Source organism: Typopeltis vanoorti, chromosome 9, assembly GCF_054136105.1.
Source record: "Typopeltis vanoorti isolate ZY-2024b chromosome 9, IOZ_Tvanoo_1.0, whole genome shotgun sequence".
Taxonomy (NCBI): domain Eukaryota; kingdom Metazoa; phylum Arthropoda; class Arachnida; order Uropygi; family Thelyphonidae; genus Typopeltis; species Typopeltis vanoorti.
The window spans coordinates 44,555,117-44,572,237 of NC_143557.1; the positions used below are offsets into that span (position 1 = coordinate 44,555,117).

The window sequence follows — 17,121 nt, forward strand, 5'->3', positions numbered from 1 at the left end:
TCTTCTTGACTCTGCTTGCTTTGCAGTAGGAGGAGGTATTATTTCTGGAAAGTTCCTTCCTGTCATTCTGATTGGGTTCAATCCTTCAGCTGGTATTCTGCCTTTCTTGTTAGCCCTTGGGGGTCTGGTAGGTTTCAATGATCTTGCCTATGTGATCAAGCTTACCACCTAACTTTTATGTAGTACAGAAGTATTGTACACAGAGATATGTAAAAGGTCTCTGAATATTTTTACATAGTATCTCTGTTTGTTCCAGGTAGTAGAATAATATGAAAGCATTTGGTCTAAACGATCAACACCTCTCATGGTAGTGTTGCACTGTAATACCACAGCTAGCTTTTTTACTATCTCTACATCCTCGTTCTCAGCATAGTGACATCTTTCCATTTTAAAGCAACAATCTTCCCACGCTGAAAGACTCAAATTTCTCCTTTTTTTAACTCTTCAATTTGAGTTATTCAGGCATTTCTTTTCGGGGTTGTCTTAGCAGTCCCATAAACATCACTTTTCTTGGTAACTAAGTAGTCTGTGAGCTCAGGACTGGTGAAATAATTATCTAAGGTAATACATTACCCTTTATTCTGCAGCGAAGATCTAAGGTAATAACAAAGTACCAAAAGCAGCATACCTGAATGCTTTTACCTCTATAAATTATCAGTTCATATACATAGCCACTAGATAATTCACAAAGTGTTCAAGCATTTCAAACCAAAATGAGAGCACTTCAGTGGCATATATTGTTTCCAACCAAGTCAACCTTTGTATAAAATAAGGCTTTCATCAACACAAATATCTTGTTTTGGTGTATAACTTGTTCAGACTTCTCTTTGAGAAAGTCCAAAAAAAAGCATTTTTTTTAAGCTTTGGGTTAGGATAATTAGAATCTTGTAAGCAAAGTGTGAAAATTTCATTATCAAGGAATACCTACATTCAGACATCACTTATGAAAAAAAAATGGTGCTTGATCATTCTTTTTTTAGACCAATGCCTTTTTATTTCTGATTTATGAACTATGCCTTGAATCAGTAATAAAGCTAAAAACACCTTCATTTCACTGCTGTGTGTGTTTTTCCCGATGAAAACAAGAAAAACTTTTGAGGGTTGTAGTGGCGACGAACTTCATAACTTAGTTGTTGTTTCCTCAACTAAAATGTTTATTATATCTTCATCAAAATATAATTCAAACAGCTCCAGTGAGCATTTACTTATGGAGATATCTTGAGAAATACCAGGTTTTCCTGTAAAAGAAAAGTGAGGACGACATGAACATACTGATCCAGCCGGTATACAGCATTAGCGCCTAGCTTGGGACAAACCACAACTATCTTCATCATTACCAGAACTCTCTAATGCATTGCTGTCATCACTTTACATCTAAAAAGAATTCTTCAACATTTTCTTCATCTGGTTCACTATCAGAATCTCTTGCAAATAACATGGCAGACGTCTTGCACTTCTTTGCAGAAATGCAAGTTGTTGAAGCCATTTTTTTTTTTACACCATGTATGTCCTTCTTACTTTGCTTTCTAGCAAAGTAAACAAATTTCTTTTCTTGCAGGGAACAATTGCTCTATGTGTGTGAACAAGAAAATTAAATTATAAATGCATCTAGCATGGTTATAATGATTATAAAATGAAAAATTTATGGATACATACTCAGCATTAGTATCGCTTCCACCGCATTATGGAAACGCACTCACAGTTAGTAAGGTTAAGAAATGATAGCAACGAATATGCTCAGTGCATTTGTAATGCTCAAAGGGTTATCTCAGTTGTCCTGTTTGATTGTACATCCCTAATCCATTAAGATGCTTCAAATGTCACAAATATGGACATGCCCAAACTGTCTGTTGTTGCTCTGCCACTTGTTCCTGATGTGGTAATAAAGATCATGATAATCATGCTCTTTACTTGAATCTTTAATTTATAGTATAACCAAGTGGAAAAAATTCCAATAACTATCTCTAATCCAGAGTATTTTAATAATGTGTGACATCTTTTGGCTACTCGTATATGGAAATATGACTTCTTCATTACTTCAACCTTGGTATTACCTCTGGGTCTGGCTCCCACTGATGAGACCTAAATAAGGTCAAAACTACTCTGGGTAGTGACTCTTCCCATAATTCATAGCATTATGCATGTCCAGAAGGATATGTGTTTTACATTATGGGATACTAAAGCAAGTGATGTGAAGTCATTATCTTTATACTAGTTGCCCAGTCCTGAAAATAGTTCAGGTGCAAACTTTGTTTGCTTACACTTGGATGAAGGATTAAACCAAGAATGTAATTTCTTGGCGTCTTTAATTTATAGAATGATAACCAGTCTTGCTTTGCAAAGAAAGTTAAATGTGTAAACTCAGGGATATCATCCAGTGTACTCCTGTGCATGTCAGAAGTGGAAAGTTGAGAAAGAAATACAAAATATAAGAACAGAACAAAACATATATCAGGATGGAAAAAGAAAGTTAGCTGCCATCACACCTGCTCTGAGATCTTCTTATGCTTCATAAGAAGATCTCATGGCAGACTTGCTAAAGAAAATGTCAACAGCAACTCAAACTCATTTGTCTGTTCCATCATTTGATAATTTCACCATAGCTGAACTTCATGATCGTGGCTATTTCTCTGTTGAGTGCATCTATCAATACACTGTCCGAATCCGTAAATGGTTCCTTTTGATGAGAATTTACTTGTGAAAAAAATTATGGCAAGATTATCACTTAAAAGACAAACAACCAGACCATTCCAAAGGGGAAAAAAAATGAATACTTCAGTATCCACTGAAAGAAATCCGATAAGGGCAAGCAAGTCCTGAACCTCCTGGAAATCAATAGAAACATTTTATAATGGAACTGTTGTGGGTTGGCCAAAATATCGATGATATCAAGCACCTTCTGTAAAAAGACAAACCTTTTTGTTTCTGTTTGCAGGAAACTTATTTAAAACCCATTTGAGGATCATACCTTCAGGAATATCACTCTTGCACACAAGGACAGAACTGTAAGATGGCCCTTCACATGGTGGAGTAGCTATTCTTGTGGGCAGTCATACCCTCATCCATGATGTTCAGCTTAATACTGCTCTGGAAGCAGTAGTGATTTGCGTATCTGTGGGAGTTTCTAATCATAGTATGCTCAATGTATTTACTACCAAGTTCTAAATTAAATGAAACAGAACTCAATCTCATAATTTAACTGCCTCATCCCATATCCCTAATGGATACCTTTCAGTTATAACACTCTTTGGGGTATCATTAACATGAATAAATGAGGTCATATCATTGAGCGAATGCTATGGACAACCATTACTTCTTTCTTACCATGTGCCTGCCCACTTTTATTCTGCAATCGATCTGCTCCCTAGCCATTTTTCCACTGCCCACATGGGATGTTGATGAAAACATATATGGAAGCAATCATTTTCTTCTTATCAGCACTATGTCTTCACAGGAACCATGTCCTCTTACACGGATGATCATGTAGAAAATGGACTAGGCTGACTTTAATACATTTTCCTAACTAGCAAAATTTAAAACTGAAGCAGTCTTCCAAACACCTATTCATGAAGCAGTGAAGTATAACACAGATCAGGTTGTCCATGCAGCTACTACTGCAATTCCGAAATCATCATCCCGATTTCCACTCAACCAAGGGTGCCACGCAGCAAAAAAAGATCAAGATAGAGCATGGGACATATTTTGTGGATATCCTATCACAGCAAACTTAATAGCATTTAAAACGTGCTTGGGCCAAAGCACATTATGTGAGATGTCACAGTCAAAAACAATCCTGGATTACATTTACATTATCAATTAATCAAACAACCAATGCAAAATTGTATGGGATAAAATCTTGATGATGAAAGATAGATACAGAGCACACTTTGTCTACCTTGGATCCTAATGGATGTATTATTGCTATATATATATCCTGCAAATGATATATCGAGGCAGTCCTGTCTGTATTGTTTGCTGTGGTTGTAAATTATGTGTGTTCTGGCCAGTCTGCCTGTTTTGCAGTATTGAAAAAGCAATTTCTGGCAGGGAAACCTTCCACTTCTGTATGAGACTGGCTACTCACCTTCAGTTGAAAAAGTCCTTATAAAGGCTATTCACATCCTAGAGTGATTCTGATCAAGATCTTTCCAAACAAAGGGTTTCACCTACACTGACTATGAGGTTTCGGGGACTTTTATTTACTTCTTTATAGTCGATAAAAGATATTTGTCATCTTTATCATGTAGTCTTTCAGAGCTTCTATGTAAGTTGTTCAAAGCTTGATCAGTTTGCTTTACCATACTAATTCAGCTTTATGTTGATGGTGCTATTTTAATTCTGCTGACAGTAAGTTTGTTCCATCAACTGACTTTCTACTGTTCACCCTGTTTCTCACTGAAGTAAACAGTTGGGGCTTTGTTTAACCAGGTAATGTCCCAGCCAGCAATCAAACAAGCATAAATAAAGAGAAATTTTTATGACTATGCTATTTGATGACGACAACTGATTTCACATTAAGCTGACCATGGTATCCCATAACACAACCTTTTGATTTTACTCAAAATGTTTCAAGGGAGACTAATGTATTTATTATACATTTACATTCAAGGATATTTTCCAGTATTCTTTAATATGCTTAACACATTTTTATTCTTTTTTATTCTTTATAACTAAGTATACTATATTATATTTGACAATAATAATGTTCTTGTTTTTTTACCTTGTTATACCTAGACCAAAGCAAATAGGTGTGAGTAGATGCAAATATGTTAGGCCACTTGCTCTACATAGACATAATTTCACATTGAGTTGCTCTTTGCATCGCATAATACACAGCGAACACTCTCTTCTCATTAAGTAATATAATGCCATGAATTATGAACAAAAGTCGCTACCTAGATTAGTTTCAACCCTTACTGAGGTCATAAGAGCTAAGTGAAGAAAAAAAAAGTAGAATTTCCCATATACAAGTGGAAAAACAGTGTCTCATCACATTAATACCATACTCTGAATTTGAGAGAATATTATTATTCGTGACACCTCGAAGGAGTCCAAAGACTCATTGTGGGAGGACACCTACTATACAACTGTTTCCACCACTACACTGACCCTCTACCAATCATCTCCATCAACGCCATCCACCTCCCACCACCACCACCACCACAACTAGTATTTTTTGTCTGTAAATTTCGATTGTTCTGAAGGGCGCCGATTTTTGTATGCAGGATGAAAAACCTGAGTTTCCGGGAGAAAAAACCCTGCTACCTCCGAACATGAAAGAGAGAGAGAGAGGCGACAGGTTCATTCACTGAGTTGAAAGGTATGTTAAACTCGGTCAATCAACACAATGAAAAAACTTGCCACCTCTCTCTCTCTCTCTCTCTCTCTCGCTCTCTCTCTCTCTCTCTCAAATCTAAAGTATGGTAATAATGTGATGACACTTTTATTTACTTGTATATGGGAATAAATAAATATATATATATATATATATATTTGCATTATTTACTTATTTTTTACCTGATCTTGAAACCCTGCTCTGGAGACCAAACCCAGAACTCTTTTCAAGCCACTTCAGGCCTCCATTAAGCAGGTTGGTGATCTCCCGCCTATTTGCTACTTGTATGTACAAAATATGACTTCCACTGCTAAGACAGTGCTGAATATTGCCATGTGCCTGGCTCCAATTTGTAAAACTGGTAAAAGAGAAAGGTGATAAGTTGTTTCAGTGGTTGAAAAGTATATTACACTTTGCCAAGAATCCAGCATACTGAAATAATATGGTTATGATACACCTCTTCCATATGTCAAACTCCAACTGGCAAGAGATCAAATGTGGTCTGGATAGTGGCACTTACTACTATAATGCATGGCATTATACACACCTAAAATGGAAGTATGCTAAGCTTTATGGGATGGAAGAAGCAACTTGAAATCAGTTGTAAAAACTTTCACACACAAACTTGTATTTACTGACACATAGGTAAAATTAAGTTGAAAACAAGAATATAACTTGTCATCATGCAAAATATTCTTTCCAACCCATCAGAAACCTGTTTCTATTATTTTCATCTAAGAAAATCCCACTAGAAGACTTCTGGTGGTAGATGTATTTTAATGAATGATAGTAAAGAACTACCTAGTTTACCTTAAAGATACCAAGCTATTTTATATGTATATAAATATAAACTTGGTTTCAATCCTATTTCCCAAATAAGCAAACAGACAAGTAAGCCGAGTTTGCGCTTGCAAGTAGTGCAAGTCTTAGGCAACTCGTGGTAAAGGTGGAATAAGCTCTGATTGCTATTCTTAGTATTTACCCCTAATGCAAAGCACATCTCCTTGAGGAGATCTATGATGCTATGCATTAAAGGCAAGAGGGCCACTTGCCTTTAAAGCTTGGTATCTTTAACGTATATTATACCCAAGATAAAAAACTTTTCTATACCTAATTTACCTTTCAGAAATGTGAAATTAACTAAAAAAAAAAAAAAAAGTGACATGTTTTTTTTACCTGATTTTCCAAGATTACTTAAAGCAATCTATCATCATCATCAAATTCCTGCCATGTACCCTCAAGGGGTGTACAGAATATAATAGTACTACATGAAAAAAATTACATCATTACTAACTTTCTATCTACAATTTTTCTCCAAATCAGACTGTTAATTGTCAAGACTCCAACATTATCAGATCTTATATTTCTATCGTCTAAGGCACTTTGTACCATATCAATTCACCTATATTTTGCTCTTCCCCTGGTTCGTTTTGCTGCCAACCTGGCAGAGAACACTTGTTTTGCTAATCTTTCTTCGCCCATTCTGTTTAAGTGATCATTCCACCTGAGATTAGCTCTGCTAATGCATTCCTGGATGTGATATGCCTTTTCCAAATCGACAAAACTTAAATACATATCTTTGTTATGTTCCCATGCTTTCTTGACTATTTGTTGTAAAGTGAAGATCCAAATAGAGGCTGATCCTGACAGCCTCTATTTGGCCTGAATCCAGCTTATTCTTCACCGAGCTTTTCTTCCACAATTCTTCTCAACCGTTTCTCAAGTATACTTGCATAGATCTTGCCAGGAACACTCAGTAGGGAAATACCTCTGTAATTCTCACATTCAGTTTTATTTCCCTTTTTATACATGGGTACTATGAGAGATCTACTCCAATCATCGGGAATTCGTCCCTCTGTTCAGGCTTTCTGAACTATGCAGTGCAGCCACTGTAAGACTTATACCACCATACTTCAGCAATTCTGGTCAAATATCATCTACTCCTGCTGCCTTTCCACATTTCAAGCCTTTGATGGCTTTTTCTACTTCAAGTATGGATATGTATTCCTGACTGCATGCCTGGTCAGTGTTTTTTATCACTGTGCTGTCATCACTGCTTGTTTCATTTAGCAGTTTTTCAAAGTAATTACTCCATACTTCAAGGATATCTTTTTCTCCCATTTTCATGTCACCTTTATCATCTCTAACTCCTTTTACAGCACTCTTTCCTCCATTGCTAAGCTTCTTCACCAAGTTCCAGAATATTTTGCCACCTTCTTGATATTTATTTTCTATATTCTTGCCAAAATCCTCCTATGACTTTTGTTTAGCTAGTTTTATGCAGTGTTTTGCATTCTTGTATTTGTCTCTGTATTCTCTAAGAGCACAGGCTGGCTTATTTGCCAGGAACTTTTGGTATGCTTTGTTCTTTTCCTTCACTGCCTCTTTAACTTCCTGTGTCCACCATGGAGTTGTAATTTTTCTATCCTTGCAAACAACTTCACCACATGCCTCTCTAGCTAAATCAATCAAGGCTTTCTTTAAGGCTTGCCACTGAATCTCCAAGGTTTGATTCCTGTTCTCAAACTCATTCATTTTTTCTTCAATAATCTTTGTGTATTTTAGTCTACAGTTCACATCTGAGAGCTGCTCAACTTTTATTCACTTTAAAACTTTCTTACATGTTATTCTTTTCAATATGAAATTCAGTTTTATCCTGCTCAAGACTAAATAGTGATCACTTCCAATTTCAAATCCTCTTTATACTCTGGTGTCCTGTACCAGGTAGAAAACATCTCTATCAACAATAACATAGTCCTTGCCTCTTCTCTCCATGTGAATTTGTGCACATTTTTATGTTGGAACATCGTGGTAGTAATAACCAGTCCACGTCCTGAGCAGAAATCCAACAGATATATGCCATTATTATTAGCTTTGCTGTTTTCTCCAAATTTTCCCAAAACATTTTTTTAAGTCTCACACAATCATTTCCTACTCTGCTATGTAGATCCCCAACAAGGACCAACTTTTCCTTTTTCATTGTCTCAGTTGCTTTTTCTAAAGCCTCAAACAATTCCTCCACTTCTACCTTAGGAGAACCTTCTGTTGGATCATAGGCACAAATAAGTCTCATTGTCCAGTTCCCCATTCTCATATTTGCCCACATTACTCTACTTGAGACTGGCTGCCATTCAAGAAGATTAGCCTCGTATTTTGTGTTGTATACTATAGCTACTCCTTCTTTTCTTTGATTGTTATTGCCTGAATATAACATTTTGTATTTATTGCGCAGGAAGATCTCACCAGTTTTTGTCTTTTCTGTTTCAGTCACCCCTATTATGTCAATCTGGTACTTATCTAATTCCTCAGCTAGCTCCATTTCTTTGCCATTCAGTCTTGTTATGTTGATAGTACCGATCTTTAACTCTGGTGATGTTGATTTGGGGTATGTTTTCAGATTTGTTCCAGTTGCTGACTTTTTGTTGTTCGCCCTGGTTCCCTGGCAAAAACAACAGGGGCCTTGTTTAACCGGGTGACGTCCCAGCCAGTATGAAATTTTGTCATGTTGTACCATCATTTTTTATTTTGGTTTAACCAATAGGAATACAATTTGGTTGGCTAAATCCCAAATTGCCAGCCCATCCTTGTTCGTTCAGTATCCAAATAGATACCCAACAGGGTGCACCACGAGAAGGTGAGAATTGGACATTAGGTCAGAAGCCCTGGTCGGTTCTCCGCATTCCTTTAAAGGCTATGTGGAGGTCTCCTCTCAGTTATACAGCTTTGACCTAAGGTAATTAAAATCTGTCACACCACTGGTTTTGAATATCTCCTTGGTAGAATTACCACTTAAAATATGACTTGCCTTGATTCCCCCTGCCCCATACACACCCCAAATACAAATCAATATTAAAAGGCTTTCAAAAACCTTTTTTTTTTTTGACTCACACTCCACCCAAAAAAGTTTTAAACCTATAGTGCATTAGTAGTATGAGTGGAATAAGATATATTTTTATCCATTTCATTAAAATATTTTTGTACTTTTTATTCATTTTAGAACACCGGTTATTCTACTGCCATGACCTCTAGTGAAAAATAATAATAATACAGATAAAATTAAAAATTAATTATTTAGAAACTACATCAAAGCTAAATTATATTTAAGATAAAATTAGAGAAACCTTCTTTCATATGGATAGTTTTCCTACAGTAACAATGATGTCCTATTTTTAACATGACAATTCTTATATTAGATTTAGGATTCTGGATTATCTACAGTACTGTTTATAGTTAATTAACTCTGCAGGAGAAAGGTTTGTGGGTAGAATATGTGCATTCCATATGCTTCGGATTTTTAGACCAACATTACTGTTCAGATTGGGGTGGTTGATAAGCATCTCACAGGCTTCCTTAAATTTGTGTTCATACTATGTTTTTGTGTGCGATCAATTTTACGTAGTGTTCAGGGCATGATCAGAAAGGCCAGCTACACCATACTTATATTTAATCATTAATGAATGATATTGACAGCAATATCATTCTGAATAGCATCAAACTAAACAGAAAATTTACCTCGACAAAGGCACAACGAATATACCACAGCATGGAAAGCATGGTAGAAAAAACTTGTCAGGATTTGTGTAATGGGCAAGTTTTTCTACATAAGTTTTACTACAGATGGTAGATATGTAAGCCAGAAGTCAGATTAATTTTTTATCCAAACAACCAGCCACGAGTGATCAAGAAATTTACTAGAATTGAATAGTTACAAAAGGAGAGCATCAGACGTTACATTTACTAAGAATTTCATTTCCACAGGAGTCTGTATGTATTCTTGGAATGAATGAAATTCAAAAAATATATAATAGAAATTTGTAACCTGAGTTTTTTTATATCATGACATAATCCTATCTTAATTGGTATAAGGTATATTCTATATACCATCATTATGCTGCTGTTTGATTAAATCTGTTAATAAATATGTGTGAATCATTTCCACTGAAATGATATTCATCATTAAATATATATATATCATCTCTTAAACTTCAAAAAAAAAAAAAAAGTCAAAGAAAAAAAAGACCTCTGTGTTAATTTAGCATTTTGTGAACTGAGAATTCTTGGACTTATTTAATCATAACTTTTATATGAATATCAAATCTTTCCTTAAAAGAATTCATCTGTTTATTAAAATCCTCTTTTTATTAATCAAAACTGATAAGTGATAAGAAATAGCAAAATTCTTATCACTTAAGAATTTTTATATTCTAATTGTATTAAGCATTCTTCAAACTATTCTATTCACCTGTAGCATTAAAGATGTATACAAAAAGTTTACTAAGTTGCAATTTTTTTGAAAGTTTTTTTTTTTTTTTTTTTTTTCCAGATGGTATAACTTTTTAAGTATGAAATATTGTCCCGACCATTATAATAAATTATCTAATGCAGTAAATGGCAATAATTTTGGCTTCAGAACATGATCTGTTGATTTCATTTAGCTCTTTCCTAAATATTTTTAGGCTTCCTTCAGGGTCCTCCCCAAAAGCGGGTATTACCTGGGTCTCCTTTGCTTGAACCATATGTTAACAAGTGAGCATTGTCACCAGTAATTTATTTTTTTTTTATATGTACAGTGGAAGCCAGATTATCTGTCTCTGCATTGACCATTTTGTTGCTCATCCATGGATTTTAAAATTATCAGAGGCTGTGGCCATCTACTCATCCATAAATTGATATTCTCTAACATTTCAGAAATTTGGTATTCTTTTTGTCAGTATAAAACACTGAGATACTTGTTTGTTGATGTGCACTTAAAGGTACCATCTCTTTTTATCTTAAAATAAATTTTATAGGGATCACATAAGAGCCTTCTTATCATTTAGAATAGATAACTGGTTTTCCACTGTAATTTAAATTTTTAGATTCTCTAGTAATTATAACTTATTGTGTATATTATTTATCTTTTACAGTTGTCTTGCATTCTAAAAAGGTTTTGAGCCTGTTACTTAATCGTGTTAAATTTTAAAAAAAATACAAATAAATAATAAAATAAAAAACCTATGCTCTATTGCTAAGTCTAGGCAAATGAGTGCACAGATCAAAACAAAGTTTTCATTCTCATACAACTTACGCCATGCTGTTTTTGACATAACCGCTTCCTTTTCTTAAATCATCAGCTCACTTGGAAAACAGAAGAAGGCCTTCATTTTAGAAGACCCTTATGGCAATTTCACTTGATATTATCCAGCAAGTCATTATTGTTCATATCATATGTTTGGTTTTTAAGTTAATGATTAATCTGAAAAATTACATTATTGATATTGTCTTCAAAACTTGCTACAACTTATTTTCTCAAAATACAGTAATTACCATTTATCTTGCCTTCAAACAATGACCATTCAATTAATCAACCCTTGCATGTCAACTAACTTCTTGTACAGCACCACATAATTGTACTTCAACTATCAGAAAGGTAAATTATCTTCCCAGCATGTTCAGATAAACATTTGATTACTATATGATAAAAGCAAAGTAGATTCTAGCTTTTAGAATCAGGAACAAAAAAATGACATGCTAAGGTTTGGTTTATGACTAAGATTCTGGTTTACTTTTATTTTAGCTTGTGTCAATAATTCACATATTTCTATATGGTTGCTTATGAGGTGTACAGCTCGTTTAAAGCAACAATAACAAAGCATACAGTTGCATTGTTTGTTTTTAGCTTCTTTTTTATTTTTGGACAATAGTCGTATTTTCATTGGAGATTGAATGGCATAGTTAAGTTAGAAATTTAATATTTCTAACTTAACTTTAATATTTAAGATGGATTTGGATTTTCAGCTGGAAATGGCATAGTTTGCTTTTCAGTGAAATTCTAAGAGGTACAGTTGTGTAACATTTTCTTAATATGGAATTAAGACACAAACAACCTCGACCTTTTAAGACAGAACACTCTTCTTAAAAGGCTGCAATCCTGCCCCCTCTCTTCCCACTTGCTTGCCCTGGCTCTGTCAAACTCTTTTCTAATTTATAAATTGAAATTAAACTTGAAAGGCTGGATACAGTTGTGATGTTCAAAAGAACATGATAGCAGAACTGAATACCATCGCAACAAAGAAATTTTCCAACTCTCAGGACTATTTTGAAGGAAGGAATGTTAATGAGCATATTTTGCTGTACATCCTTGTTCTTAATTTAATGCGGTCTCATTGCTTTTGCTGCACTTTGCAGATATCTGGCAACTTCAATAATCCAGTCATCTTGGCTGGTAGCCTTTGCTCTTCATCTGAAGCATGAAATTATGTGAAATATATAAAAATGCAAAATTACTCTTCAGTATATTTTGGTCTTTGATAATAAAATGTTTTATTAATAATAATAAATAATAAAATAAAATTTTCAGTAGTAAAGTATTGATTAGTGTTAAAAACAGAAAATGTGTTCTGAAAAATGACTGATGTTTTAAATTTTTGAAATAAATACTTTTTTTTTAATTAGAGAAATGAAGTTCAAAAAAAAAGTTTTTTCTTTCAGTGTTACACAATGACGAGCATTCATTATGATGAAATTACAGAGACAGTGGTATTTTTACCTTCATATATACCGGTGTGTGTGTGTGTGTGTACACACACAGGGTGTCCCAAAATTCACGCAAGATTTAAATTTAGAACCATTTGTGCGGTAAAGTGTTGCCAACGAGAAAAAAAAGACAGCGTGACAGCTGACAGTTCAGGGTTATTAAAAATGGAGCGTTACATGAAAGAACAACGCATTTTCATTGTTGAGCAATATTTTAAAAATAATGAAGGTTGGCAGCTACAGTTCGCAATTTTCGTACACAGTATGGTCAGAACAGTGATTTAGCTTCAACTGTGAAAAGATTAATTAAAAAATTCAAGGAAACTGGATCAATTAGTGATCTTACACTCTGGCCGTCCTTCAACAAGTTGTTCAACAGAAAGCATCGAAGCAGTTCGTGAGAGTGTTGCTGAGAGTCCAGGAACATCAATTCGGCACCGTGGTCTTGAATTAGGCATTTCGAGAAACTCTCTACAGCGTATTCTCATGAAAGATTTGCATCTTTATGCTTACAAAGTTCAATTGACTCAAGAACTGAAGCCTACTGACCACACACAGCGAAGAGAGTTCGTTGAATGGATTATGGAACAACAACAAGTGAATGCTTATTTTTCGAACAAAATCATCTTCAGCAATGAGGCTCATTTTCATCTTGATGGCTTCGTTAATCGACAAAATTGTTGCATTTGGGGTTCAGAAAATTCACGAGTGATTGTTGAGAAACAAATGCATCCACAACGTGTCACTGTTTGGTGCAGATTTTGGGCTGGAGGCATCATCGGTCCATTCTTCTTCGAAAATGTGGCTGGTAAGGCAATAACTGTTAATGGTGCTCGCTATCGCGACATGATAATCCAGTTTTTTGTGCCTAAATTGCAAGATATGGATGGAAACGACATGTGGTTTCAACAAGACGGTGCCACATGCCATACAGCCCGAGAAACAATTCAATTACTGCACGAGTCATTTCCTGGTCGTGTAATTTCCCGTTTTGGTGATCAGAATTGGCCGCCGAGATCATGTGACAACACTGTTGGACTTTTTTCTTTAGGGTTTTTTGAAGTCTAAGGTTTATGCCAACAAGCCCACGACCACCCACGCCTTGAAGGAGGAAATTGAGCACTGTATCAACGAAATTCAGCCACATTTATGCAAAACGGTCATGGAAAATTTCGACAAAAGAGTGCGTATGTGCCAGCAAAGCCGTGGAGGCCATTTATCCGATATGCTATTCCATGCATAACCCTATACTGTATGCTTTATGAATCAATAAGAAATTACAATTTTTAATTAAAAACCTGTGTTTTCTATCAAAATTACTTCTTGCGTGAATTTTGGGACACCCTGTATATCTACACAAGAGAAGCAAATTATGTTACAATTCAAACAGCATTACTGATTTGGTCCACTGTTATTTTGCTAGCCTCACTTTTTTTTTTAAGTCACCTAGCCATGACCTAGTGTTGATACTTAAGGAATCATTAAGTCATTCCTTCTCCTCCCATATAAAAAACGCACTTACGTAAACAAAACTAAGAACATTATTCAACAGAGATGATTTATTAATCAGTATCTACCCTTTTCTCATATATGAGGATGGTCTGAAAAGTTCTCGGACTAACAATGAAAAAACTAATTTATAATTTCAAAATTATTTTTATTTTTCAACATGATCTTCCTTAAGACTAATACATTTATTCCAGCAATGCTCCAGCACCATTATCCCATCCCTGTAGTGGTTCTCAGTAAGATCTGCAAAATATCCCTCTACAGCTGCAATCACCTCTTGATTCAAAGAAAAACACTGACCAGCAAGGAAGAGTTTTAGTTTTGGAAAGAAATAGAAGTCAGATGGAGCCAAATCTGGGGAATAGGGTGGATGTTCCAACAATTCATAGGACAGATCCCTTAATTTTCCCATTGCCAAAACAACTTTGTGGGCAGGTGCATTGTTCTGATGGAAGATGATTTTTTTCTAATGCAAACTGGGTCTTTTCTCGTGAATTTTTTTTGTCTAGTCTGGTTAAAATATCAGAATAATTCTTCTTCTTTCGCTATGCCTTATCCCGTGTTAAACGGGGTTGGCGTTCCCATCTTTAATCTTCTTCTTCCAGATTCTCTGGTCCAGGGCATCTGTCCGACTCCATCCCTTCTCTCTAAGATCCTCTGCCACCTTATCCCTCCATCTGAGTTTGGGCCTGCCTCTTTTCCTCCTTCCCTCCACCTCCATACGCTCCACTCATTTACCAACATACTCCTGACTCCTTCTCTCTACATGACGAACCACTTCAGCCTGCTTTCTTGTACCTTCTTACCGATCGGTCCCACCTTGATTGTCCCTCTGATGTAGTCATTCCTTATCCTGTACTTCTTTGTCACATCACTCATCCATCTCAACATCCGCATCTTCGCCACCTCCATCTTCCTCTCCTGTGCCTTTATTATAGGCCACATCTCCGCACCATGGAGCATCGCCGGCCTCACCACCATCTTATACAGCTTTCCTTTCATCTTTCAACTCACTCTCTTGTCGCACAAGACCCCGCTCATCTTCCTGCAGTTCATCCAGCTGCATGTTATTTGGTGCTGTATTTCCTCATCCAGGTCACCATTCCTCTCGACGACTGACCCAAGGTACATGAATTTCTTTCCTGAAGTTAACCTTTCGCCCTGGAGTCATATGATCATATCCTCGTCACTCCCCGTTGACATATATTCGGTCTTTACCCAGTTAATTTTCATGCCTTTCTCCTCCAATACCTTTCTCCACTCTTCCAAGGTCTTTTAAAGCTTCTCTCGGGATGATTCTCAGAGAACAATATCATCGGCAAACATTATGCTCCCTGGCGCCTCCTTCTTGACGTCCTCCACCAGTACATCCATGACCAGATCAAAGAGGTAGGGGCTCAGAGTTGATCCATGATGGAGCCCTATGACAATGGGGAACCCCCTCTGTCATGCTGACACTAGACCTGACCTGAGTTTTCGCTCCCTCATACATCTCCTTCACCAACCTCACGTACTTTTCCGACACCCCCTTCTTCCTCATACACCTCCATACCTCCTGTCTGGCCACTCTGTCGTATGCCTTTTCCAGGTCTATAAACACCATATGGAGCTCTGCCTGCATCTCCCTATATTTCTCCATCAATCGCCTTAGCGCAAATATTGCATCCATTGTCCCTCTTCCTGGCATAAATCCAAACTGCTTCTCGCCAATTTTTGTTTCCCGCCGTATCCTTGCTTCAATTACTCTTTCCCATATCTTCAACGTGCGTGACATCAGCTTGATCATCAGCTATAGTTGCCACAATCTTGAACATCTCCTTTTCCCTTGTAGATTGGGATGAGAATGCTTTTCCTCCTTTCCTCTGGTATCTTTTCCTGATCCTCACGTATTTCCTGCAATTATAGCTGCTGACTGACAACTTAAATGTAGTCTGTGCATTTTCCTCATCAGATCCCATAACATGTCTACGATCTCGCTGCCCAAGCTTCTCCACACTTCTCCAGCTATCTGGTTCTCCCCCACAGCCTTTCCATTCTTTGTTTTTCTCAGTGCCCAATACACATCCTCTCTGCTTATGTCCTGTAGCAATTCTTCGTTTGCCTCTCCATCCTCACACCTCTCTCTTGGATTCTCCTCATTTAGTAGATTATGAAAATATTCTTCCCATCTTCCTCTGATTTTGTCCTCCTCTTGTAGTACTACTCCTGTGGCATCCTTTATCTGCTTAACTGATGTTATGTATTTCGAGGCCTTATCTCTAGCTTTCGCTATTCTCAACAACTTAGCTTCACCACCATTTATCTCCAGTACTTCATAAACCTCTTCAACTGCCCTTGCCACAGCTCTCTTTGCAATTTTCTTTGCTAATCTATACGCTTCCTTGTTGACTCTGGTTCCAGTCATGTCCCATTTTTTTCTTTGCCTCTTTCTTTTCCATGATCTCCAACTTCACTTCCTCATTCCACCACCATGCCTCCTTATCCTTGGCGGCCCCTTTCCTGATGTTACACGGAGCACCCCTTCTCCAATTTTTCTAATATTCTGACTATTTACGTCCCACCATTCTTCCACATCCTCTGGTAACTTCATTCCTTCCTATACCTTTTCTTTAAACTAATTCCTTGGACCTTCCTTTTCCAATTTCCACCACTTTATTTTCCTATCTTTCCGTCACTTCCGTCTATTCTTCTTTTCCCCTTTTATATCACAGTCTACCACAACCAACCTGTGCTATGCTGCTACACTTTCTCTGTTAATCACT

The 17,121-nt window shown here is 36.4% G+C and overlaps 1 protein-coding gene across 2 annotated transcripts in view; it reads left to right on the plus strand.

Moving 5' to 3' along the window:
• LOC150103011 (poly(A)-specific ribonuclease PARN-like) overlaps positions 1-17,121 on the plus strand; it is a 322,707-nt gene that overhangs the window by 164,972 nt on the left and 140,614 nt on the right. For both annotated transcript variants that reach the window (XM_090397872.1, XM_090397871.1), the window contains exon 13: positions 10,792-10,861. In XM_090397872.1, coding sequence (XP_090253998.1) covers positions 10,792-10,861 — 70 coding nt within the window. The remainder of the gene's footprint in view (positions 1-10,791; positions 10,862-17,121) is intronic.